The sequence below is a fragment of the Nuphar pumila genome, chromosome 4 (assembly GCF_984573655.1).
Source record: "Nuphar pumila chromosome 4, dmNupPumi1.hap1.1, whole genome shotgun sequence".
Lineage (NCBI taxonomy): Eukaryota > Viridiplantae > Streptophyta > Magnoliopsida > Nymphaeales > Nymphaeaceae > Nuphar > Nuphar pumila.
Window position 1 is genome coordinate 36,884,833 of NC_143252.1, and position 11,753 is coordinate 36,896,585.

The 11,753-nt window shown below is 38.3% G+C and overlaps 1 protein-coding gene across 1 annotated transcript; it reads left to right on the top strand.

Moving 5' to 3' along the window:
• The first annotated feature begins 1,463 nt into the window (after nt 1-1,463).
• On the top strand, nt 1,464-2,796 carry LOC149840010 (uncharacterized). Its single transcript, XM_090004316.1, has one exon. It carries the CDS (start codon nt 1,555-1,557, stop codon nt 2,635-2,637), a length of 1,083 nt encoding a protein of 360 aa, XP_089860442.1. The 5' UTR covers nt 1,464-1,554; the 3' UTR covers nt 2,638-2,796.
• The last annotated feature ends 8,957 nt before the right edge of the window (nt 2,797-11,753 follow it).

Below are 11,753 nucleotides of genomic sequence, written 5' to 3' on the forward strand. Positions count from 1 at the left end.
ACATAAGTCTGATTTTGGTGATTTAAATGTCTATATTCACTAAATTAATGATGTAGATCATATCTTTGGAGTAGGATTTGATCAAAACAACTTGCATCAATGAAATCCCAAGGAGGGGTATGAAGATAGGGATGACATAAGGAATGCGTGGATCTTATTTGGGTCATAGCTTGAAAGTGAAATCCCACTAGTTTCTAGATGGAGACCGTATGTCGATCAGATATGCTGTGAAACTTTTCCTTTAGCTGTGCAAACAACCAGATTTACCATCTTGTACATTTATTGTATACTGCTATTAGTGGCAAAAACAAGCTAAATGTCCAATGCTTTCACCAAACACCAAGAAGCTCACCTATTTTTTATGCCCCAACATCCATAAAATGCCATGGGCAGGGTAGTGCTTTAAAATCGATTGGTGCTACTTTGAAACGGATTTCAATAATTTCACAAGAAAGGTATAGCTCAGCTTTTGTAATTTGTAATATGTTAATCAAAAGAATCTTTTTTAGTATTTGGTTAACATGTTTTGTCAACTCACCAACACAAGGTACCAAGACATTTTTTTCTTTTTTGGTTAAAGAATTGTGGGTACCAAACAGATTTGCGAACCTGTTAATGGGCAATAATTGCAGGAATGCCAATGTGAGTGTGTGCGTGTGTCCCAACTCGTCCAACTTAAACATAGTCTAGTGAGCCATGCAAAAAAGGTTTATTCTCAAATGAATGACTGTGTGCGCGCGTGCACGGGCGTGTACATGTGTGAGTGTCATTAGCTAGATAAGTACACTTTATTCTCAAGTGAATGAGACTTGAATACCCACTCCAACTTCATTCTCAAGTGTAACCTGTCTCGAATGCTGATATTATGTCATCTTTCTGTTATTAGTGTGATTTCTCATCACCGTGTTTATTGTTTTGTTCCTCTAATTTGTTTTGCTATAGAATAAGGTAGTGTTCGTACCGAAAGCTCTTTTCCTACATTGTAGATACTTTGGAAATTAAGATATCTCATCTCTGTTGAGAGATAAGTGGACCTCAGTAGCCATCCTCCACCAAAATCAGCACTTTTTTCACAGCTTTTTATTCTCCTCAATAATTCCGTAATGCTTTGGAAATTAAGATATCTCATCTTTATTAAAAGCTAAGTGGACATCAGTAGCCATCCTCCGCCAACTTTAACACTTCTTTTATAGCTTTTTTATTCTGATCAATAGTTCTCTGTCGGCAGGAAAAAACTCTTTTGGAGTGCAAAGAAAACAGCAGCCCTGCCCCACCTGCACCACCAACCCCCGAAGGAGGATCAGGTGCAACTTGATTGCACACTTCAGGGTGCTGCCGCACCTGATCACCTCACAGCACCTGATCCTCCCCCCCGCCTTCTCTCACTCTCTCAGCAGGGCCGCCCACCCTTTAGGCTATATATGTTTTCACATACGTCCACTTGAGAGAGAGAGAGAGAGAGAGAGAGAGAGAGAGAGAGAGAGAGAGAGAGAGAGAGAGAGAGAGAGAGAGAGAGTTCATGGCTTCTACTGACACCATGAACTGCTTCTAACCATGGCGCCATCAAGGCCTTCATTTAGATCCTTCCTCTACTTGGTTCTCCTCCTCCTGCAATATGGTTCTTGCTTCACCATAAACAAAACATCATGCTTTCAGCCAAGAACAGAGGCAGGGGTTACAAAGAGAAGGAAGGGGGTGTCAAAGAAGGCCATTTTCATCAACCCATGGTCATATTTCAAGAGGGTACTCCTACTCTCCTGCAAGATGAAAAAACCAGCACATCTCAAAAGAGACGACCAAGCTAAATTCAGTTTTCCAACACAAGCAACCAATGTCCATACTGCCATGCTTCCGAAGAGAGAAAACTCTGTGCCTTTACATGAATTCCACAACAAGCCAGTTGCCCAAAAAAAAGAAGCAGTCTCTTCACTTGGAACAAATATCCATCCATGCACAATGTGTGGTGAGGCCTTCTCAAAGCCCCATCTCCTAGACCACCACCAAGCCATCGAACATGCAGTTTCAGAGCTCACTGAAGTAGACTCAGGAAGAAACATAGTTCAGATCATATTCCAAAGCAATTGGATGAAGAGGGAGAGACACCCACAAATCCTAAGGATCCTCAAGATACACAACAGTCCTAAAATCCTCAATAGGTTTGAAGAATATAGAGAGGCAGTGAAGGCAAGAGCATCAAGAGCAGGGAGTAGGAGGCAGCAGAGGTGCTTGGTCGATGGTAATGAGCTCTTAAGGTTTCACTGTTCCACTTTTGCTTGTTCTCTTGGCTATAGAGGAAACTCCAGCCTTTGCAACCAGCAATTTTGCAGTGTTTGTGGGATTATAAGATCTGGGTTCTCTTCAAAATTGGATGGAATTTGCACATATTCAAGCAGTGATAAGGCACACTCATCCATGGCTGAAGATCTAGAGGAGGAGTTTTCCTTCATGAATGCTAAAAGGGCTATTCTAATCTGCAGGGTGATTGCTGGTCGAATTGCGCAAGACCAACAGATTGATTTGAAGGATAGCTATGACTCTGTGGCCAGGCATTGTGGGAATTATTCAGGTTTGGAGGAGTTATATGTGTTTAGTCCAAGAGCCATTCTTCCTTGCTTTGTGATCATATATATTAAGTAACTTTTTTTTTCCTTTTTCCTTTCTCCCTTTCTAAGTGGTTCAGTGATTTCTTTAGCTTTCTATAACCTTGTCATCCATGGTGTAATTCTTAACTGGCCTTCAAGGCATTTGTAAATCAAAGCAAGCAACCTATCTTCAGTTGTCCATTTATTCCAGTTATATATGTGTGAAATATTGGCCACACTAGTGGGTTCTTAACCTCCTAGTTGAAACTCACTGGGTCAGGTCGTGTTGACCCATGGATATTTTTGGCACGGTAAAAAACCGAAGCTTGTGTTGTATATTTTAATGAAAAATATGATTCTTTGAGGAGCAAAACTTCAGTGCATTGTATGCTGTTGATTTTTCATCCCTCGGAAAATCTGACAGATGTGATCGAAGGGCCAGTTTCTACTAATTGCTAAATATGTAGATCACATTTGAAAAAAAAATTCATTCATAAGTTAAAAACTGAGCTAACCAATATTTTCACACATATATATTATATATATATAGAAGGCATTTGGCAGCTTTGTGGATAAATAACTCCTAGTTGGAACTCATAGTGGAAGGTTGTTTTGACCAAATCTAACTCCAAATGTATTCAGCATGATCAAAACAGTAGGATTTAATTTTTTTTGACGTATAATATACGAATTTTATGAGGGTTAAAAACACTACAAGAAAATAGGTGATTAGCGACGAAATTATTCCGTCGCTAGTTAAAGACGGATTAATGAGAGAAATACATCTGTCGCTATAATCAATGAAATTTACGAAAATAGCGACAGAATATATCCCGTCGCAAAATCCGTCCCTAATTAGCGACGGATTTTGCGAGGAAATATTTTGTCGTAATGGACACACCATTTAGCGACATCTTTTGCGACGGAAAATATTCTCTCGCGATTTAGCGAAGGAATTGACGACGGAATATATTCCGTCGCCATTTTCGTATTTTGATTTACGGTGGCTTAGCGAAAAAATTAATCTATCGCTAAGCCGTCGCTAAATGTCGCATAACCCCTAATCCCAACCCTCTTTTTCTTTTCTTCTTTCGTTGCTCCCGCTCCCGCCTGCCACCCTCTCCCTCCTGCTGCCCTCTCTCCGGCCCCCACCATTCGCCGGCTGCCGATCCCCGTTAGCCTTCCGCTGCCGCTCGGAGATGCGAAGGTAATTTCTAAAATTCCAGCAGGGGGTCGACCCCATGCGGTTTCTGGCAGGGGGTCGACCCCCTGCATTCCGCCAGGGGGTCGACTCCCTGCGTTTTCCGGCAGGGGGTAGACCCCATGCGTTTCGGTAGGTCATTGGGTGTTGAGCTTCTCAAGGCTTATGCAAGATGTTTTCAGTTGCCTCAGTTTTTTTTTTTTCCGGCAGGTAGTGACTTCATTTTAAAACAGTGTTTTTTGCAGATTTCTCAATGGAACCCGCTTGTGCTCAACCATCCGTGGTAAGTAAGTGACAAAAACAATGCAAATCGGGTAAATACCCGTGGTGAGTAAGTAATGCAAGCGCATCACAAGTTATTTAATTTATTAGATGTAACACTTTATTGTTCACACACTCACTTAGTTGTTGATATCTAGGGCTGCTTTGTTGGAGTTTGGAGATCATGCTGAGCATGATTTTAATGTATGAGAATAGAAGTGTTCTTATTTTTGGAGTACGGATTCCATGCTAGGCATGATAGTAGTTAGTGGAATATTGAAGTGTGTTTGCTGCAGGTACATGTTTCACATTTGTTTGATATGAATGATTTCGATGTATTGCAATGTTTGATGTAATTGTATCCATGCTTGCATGTAGTTACTTTCAATTTGATTATGGCTTCCATGTGAAATTGTATAATGAAAGCATGTTTCAAATGAATGTATCGTGTCATTAATAGTTTGCACATGAAAATATTAAGTTATCAATGCATGCATCATAATTCTTGTTATTGTATGACATTATATATTGCATGATAAATTTGATATTTTCTTCATTATAGCATTCTGATGGTTCTCTTTTAACTGGTTAGGTTATTATTCATAACATCATACGAAAATGATTACAAACCGTAAATGGATGTACCGTAGGATAGTGGACAATGAGTTATCGCATGAATATATGGATGATATGTGTCAAGGGTAGCAGCTACAGTGAAAATGAACATGATTACTACATTGTTATAGAGAAAATAATGGAGTTGACTTACTTAGGCATAAATAATAGGGTAACTTTATTCAAGTGTCATTGGTTTGATCCAACTGCAACAAGACTCGACAAAGCCTTAGGCATGTGGAAGTGAATCATAAATCAAGGTTTGGAACATATGAACCATTCATATTAGCCTCTCAAGCTCAACAAGTTTATTATACTTCATATCCGAGTATAAAAAAGTCAGATAGAAATGAATGGTGGGCAGTTTGCAAGGTGAAGTCCAAACTATACCCTGAGTATGATCAGTTACAGGAAGACAAGTTAGCTGAAGACAATGATTACTATCAATCAGATGATATCTATGACTTCTCTTATGGTCATGATGTTGCGCATGATATGCATGTCATATCTCAATTGGCCGATGAAACATTCATAGAAGAATGTGATCTAAATGATATACCATGTGGATGTGTAAATAATGAAGAAGAAGAAGAAGAAGAAGAAGAAGAAGAAGAAGAAGAAGAAGAAGAAGAAGAAGAAGAAGAATATGAAAGTCAAACAAGTAACGAGGAAGAATTCTCAAGCTAGTGAGTAAAATCTTGTAATACAAACCTCTATTTGAATGCATTGCAATACTTGATGTGAATGATTTGAAATATTTGAATGTATTGTAATACTTGATACGAATGAATGAGTTGTATTGCAATACTTGATGTGAATGATTTGAATTATTTGAATGTATTGTAATACTTGATACGAATTATTTGAATGCATTGCAATACTTGATGTGAATGATTTAAATTATTTGAATCTATTGTAATACTTGATGCAAATGAATGAGTTGTATTGCAATACTTGATGTGAATGATTTGAATTATTTGAATATATTGCAATACTTGATACAAATGATTTGAATGCACTGCAATACTTGATGTGAATGATTTGAATTATTTGAATATATTGCAATACTTGATGTGAATGACTTCTTGATGTGAATGACTTGAATGTATTGTAATACTTGATGTGAATGATTTGAATGTATTGTAATACTTGATGTGAATGACTAGAATATATTATAATACTTGATGTGAATGAATGAGTTGTATTGTACTTGATGTGAATGATTTGAATTATTTGAATGTAATGTAATACTTGTTGCGAATCATTTGAATATATTGCAATACTTGATGCGAATGATTTGAATGTATTGTAATACTTGATGCAAATTATTTGAATGTATTGTATGACATTTGTTATTTGTTAGAATATGGTTTGTGGAGGTTAGAGTGGTCGTTCATCCAGTAGTAGCCAAGCCCAACCTTTATCTTCACGGGCTCCTGTGATAGGTATATCATTTAACTAATTGGATGCTTGATTAATTGAAATGCGCATTTTGAGAATTTCTAACGTATTTTTTTACAGATGATGTTTCGCCTGTACACGACCCACGAACACCAGTTAATCACACAAGTCAGGAGCCAACACAGGATGCAAGGTCTTCTCAGTTTGGCACAAGAAGACTCATTCGAATAGTGTATATCGATAATCGACCGTAAGTATTTCGTTTTTAATTATTGCATATCTTATAAATATTTTATATTGATATTTACTGTGTACCAATTCATATACATCACGAGGTTTGAGCCACAAGAAGTAGTATGCGAGATTAAGAATTCACTTCTTCAACATCTACCAAGACCAGTCGCTTAATGGAAATAGTATCCAAAAGATGTGATAGACAGATTATGGTCCTCATTCACGATATACAATTGTTTGTCATAGTTAATGTAAAACCCATAAATTTTAAGGAATTTTCAATGAAATAAAAATGTGTGTTTATGTGAAATAATATGGTTTATGAGATATTTAATGTGATTTTAAGGCTTCCGGGCCAGTCGAGCGAACCCAATAACGAATACTGGAAAGGGTACTTGGATCCGAACTTTGACAAGATCCGATGATCCAACCCAGTTCACGAGGCCAAGTAAGGAAACCCGATGGTTTCAGAATGATAGCGTGAGATCCGAAGCACATTTAAAGTAAGCGAGTGCAAGTTTAAAACCAACGGGTGAAAAATCTACTAGAAAATGGAAGAAATCCATCAACAAGGAAAAACGTCCCAATATGACATAAAAAGAATATTTTTGCAAAAGTAAACACCAAGTGATGGTGTGGTGTTGTGGTAGGACACATGGTGTGTGATACCACAACCCAAGTTCAAAACCCCCTCTGCACAAATTATTTTTTTTCACAAGAAAGTGATGATTTCTACCTTGGTGAAAAGGGTAAAAACGTGGGATTAAGTTAAGCCTAAATTTTTGGCTTTTTCGTTTAACTCTACCAAGGATTGAGGAGAATCACATGTGACATGGAAGAGGGGTACCCATAAAGCAACCTTGGAAAAACACTTTGCTAAAGAGGTAAAAGGGGCAATCTTGGAAGTTTCTAAACAAACCACACAAAACGTGGGGCTGGAGGTTAGATCTTTTTGGAAATAAAAAATTTCCCTAAATAGGGGAAGAAAATTAAATTGGATGAAAAGGAGGAGACATCTACTCTCTCTCTCTCTCTCTCTTGGGTGATCAGACCTCCATAGTTGGTGGTGGAGTTTTCTATTGCTGCACGACTGGACTTCCATTGGCAAACGTAGTGTGCTACTCCAACGAAGGAAGAAGCGTTGCTTCGTTCGCTTGACGCTCCAACAAGAGATAAGGAGCATTGCTATTTGTATGTAAGTGGTTGATGCCTTGTTGCACATCTATATTGCAATATCATGGAGTTTACGCGACAAACACCACCTATATGTGGGTGCGTTTAGGGCCTCGAGACCGAGGTGGCACGAGCTGAAACACCTACTCGCCAATAGGTCAATATGGAGTGGTTCAACCAATGGTTCTCACCCTTGGCCAACATTGGGGCACTGTGGTGTTCTTAGTAAGGGCATTATGTTCCTATGTGTATGCCTGGTGATGTGTAGTACTCATATCAAAATCTATAGTTCAAATATATGTAGGGAAATACATATATTTTGGTGTAGGCATTAGCCATAACGGATCCAAGGTCGAAACAATCTTAGGTAGGCGAATGACATGGAACCTATAAGGGGTTGCCGGAAAACGCCTTGGTCTGTGTATCGATCCACTCTATACAATGAAATCGGTAGTATTAGCTTTGTATTGAACGCTCACAAAGAAAAAAAAACAAAAAAAATGAAAAGACATGCCCTTTTAAAAAGTTACAGAAAAACGACAAAATTAGTCGACTGGAACACTAGTTAGTCGACTGATAATATCATTAGTCGACTGATAAACCCTTCAGTCGACTGCTGCTAAATTTTCCAGAAAACAAACATTCTCATCAGTCGACTGATAAACCCTTCAGTCGATTGCTGCTAAATTTTTCAGAAAACAGACATTCTATCCGGTCGACTGATAAAACTTTTGATCGACTAATTTTATGATCAGTCGACTGATAAACCCTTCAACCGACTGCTGCTAAATTTTCTAGAAAACACATATTCTGTCCGATCGACTAATGAAACTTTCGGTCGACTAATTTTATAAAAAAATAACGTTTCTGCTTAGAAGATTTGAAGCAAAAAGGTTGATCGACCGGTGAGTCTATTGGTCGACTAATAAATATGAAAAATTAAGTAAAGAGTTTTCTAAAATGATTTTTATGAAGGGTTCTTTTAGAGAAGTTTTTTTTTTCTAAAGACTTTTTAGGTGAAATGCAATTGAAATATCTATGAAAGAAATAGTTCGATGGTAAACTAAATATGTGATTCAGATATGGACTTTAGGATTATGTCCAATACATGGAACACACATGATACAGATATTTGCACAACGACGATCATTTCTTGTTCAGGATAATATAAGTGTTCAAAAATGAACATGTGGTTTCGCTAAATGTTGGGAGTGCCAAACAAGTATTTAAGAAATGATAAAGTTAGATAATGCCATGTTGCGGCATAACCAGTGGGGGTATGAAACGTACACTCGAGCTCATAAACAAATCTTAAAATGCTGAATGTATAAGTACTCGACACAAAGCTGAATCAGAATTCAGAGAAATTATGGTTGTCGCCTATTGGGCTTCTAGTGAGTAATGTGCATACACTAAGATCACCCCGAATGTGGGTTGGGATTTCAGAAAACCCCTATGGTGCAATGACTCGTACTAAGAATTTAACAAAATACAAAATATGCATTATATAACTTAAATATGGGATACTGGGTATACCTGAAAGACGGTATATGTTACTAGTTTTCCCTAGGTTCTGGGTAAACTTAAAAGATGGTGTATGTTACTAGACCCAAACAAACAAGAATGAAAATTTATACACATATAAACTAAATATATTGGATTCTGGGTATACCTGAAAGAAGGTATATGTTACCGGACCCCTTGTAGTGCGATAGCTCGCACTTGGTTATAAAGAAAATGTAAAATGAAATATAAAACCTTCGAGACTCTGGGTATACCTGAAAGACGGTATATGTTACCAGATTCTTCGGGCTCTGGGTACACCTGAAAGATGGTGTATGTTACTGGACCCATGGTCTACCTTGGAGAGGGTAGATGGTACGAACTTCGTGGACGTTCGTGTTTTCGTGAGAGCTAGGCGTCTCAACGTATGGTCTTGGTCCGCTACGAGGTCTATGCCTGTACGTACCCACAGGGTAAGAGTAAGTTAAGCATTAGATAATTTAAGTTGACTGAAAACTTATCTCTGAAGAATCATATACTGTTGATTTGGCTTTAGTGAAACTTGTGGAATTTACACCTTGTACTAATGTAAATAAATATACCTTTAGTTCAGTTATCTTTTGCAATGTATCATGAATTAGAAATCATAATTATCTTCTTAGAATGACATAAACTTCCATGCTAGTTATATCTGCAGTTGTTGCACATATTTGTATACAGGACACTAAGCACCACATATAAATACATTGCTTCTTACGCAGACAGAGGAGTCTGACCCTTCTGCTTTAAATGTTTTTCAGGTAGCAACTAATTAGAGCATCGGGGTGTCGTTTTGGATAAAGCCAAGAGATCTCATTTATTCAGTATTTCATGTTTGAACTCTGATTAGTAGATTTACATTTCTGTTATGGGATGTAATTATTGACATTAATGTTTCAATTAATGAATGATATGTTTAGTACTTCTCTGTTTTACCCTGTAATGCACCCGACTTGTGTTTTCCGCACTTCCGCTATTTAAAAAAAAAAATTTACTATAAAATTTTTACTATAACAAGTTGGGGCGTTACAACTTTGGTATCAGAGCAGGACTGAAAAATATGAGATCTTGGCTCTTCCAGCGACCGCGATGGCTCTGTAAGTATATAGAAATGTGGTTTTTTTAATATAGAGATAAAAACATATAATTGCATATTATATTTTCATGGCGTTATAACTAAGGTTAGAATGGCCTTTTACTTCCCAAACGAATGGCATGGGTAAACCGTTGCAATGATTTATGGAGATGCTACATAACCTGGCCGAAGTGGTAGGCCGACAGGTTGCTGCAATGCAGCTGGTGGGTGACAATTTACATCTTGTGACCCATTAGAGGATACATAGAAGATGAGTGCCACCTAAAGTATGGTATATATTTTTCTAGATGGGAAACGTGGATGCATTTGAGGGCATAGCTTCCCAAGTTAGTCTCGTGTTAACTCCTGCGAGAGTTGAAGTTCTGGAGCGAAACCCAGGGACTGCTTGCGTATTTTACCTTCTTGAAAATGATTGGTGAATCGTAACGAATATCAAAATTATTATCCCAATCGCATTAGAAACAATGATTTTGTTGATAAGAGTCATCGGATGAGGCTCTAAGTTAATGTTTTTCCTTTTCCAACTTCGTTGGAGATGTTAGTGACTCTATCATTGTTGAGGGGTACCTTCCCGAATAATCTTTCGGACAGAAGGTGAAAGCCTTGTCAGTGCCCGTTAAACCTTTGAGTTCCTCTTTGGAGGATGTTGTAGATCCCCAGTTGTTCTTGGCGATGAGAACGTAAATGATGTTATATGCTTAGCAAATGGCTTCTGGGTTGCCGATAATGGCAATCAACTCCTGAGAGGGTCATAGTTGGGGACTACATAACACCAGACTTCTGGGTGTTATGGTTTTTGAAAGAGCGTTGTGAGAATTCTTGTTTCCCAACCACAGTTGAAAGGGATTGTGGTGAGTTGAGTTGGCTTAGGTGGTGATTCTGGGTAATGCCAACGTTGTCATTAGGGTGGTGATGCTCTAATGATGTCATTAGAGTGGTGATTCTCTAATGAGGGTTGCTGGAGTGGTGATTCTTCAGCGATGACGTTAGAGTGATGATTCTCTAACGATGCCGCTAGGGTGGTGGTTCCCTAACGATGCCATTAGAGTGGTGATTCTCTAATGAAGGTTGTTGGAGTGGTGATTCCCTAACGATGCCATTAGAGTGGTGATTCTCTAATAAAGGTTGTTGGAGTGGTGATTCTCCAACAATGCCGTTAGAGTGGTGATTCTCTAACGATGCCGCTTGGGTGGTGGTTCCCTAACTATGCCATTAGAGTGATGATTCTCTAATGAGGGTTGTTGGAGTGATGATTCTCCGACAATGCCGTTAGAGTGGTGATTCTCTAACGATGCCGTTAGGGTGGTGATTCCCTAACGATGCCATTAGAGTGGTGATTCTCTAATGAAGGTTGTTGGAGTGGTGATTCTTCAGCAATGTCGTTAGGGTGGTGATTCTCTAACGATGCCATTAGGGTGGCGATTCCCTAATGAAGTTGTTGAAGTTGTGATTCTTCAACAATATTGTTAGAGTGGTGATTCTCTAACAATGTCATTAGAATGATGATTCTCTAATGAAGTGGTGATTCTTCAACAATGCTGTTAGAATGATGATCTTCTAACGATGTCATTCGAGTGATGACTCTTTCTTTATGATATTGGAGTGGTAATTCTCCGGATAGTGTATTAAAGCGGAAGTTCTCTAACGT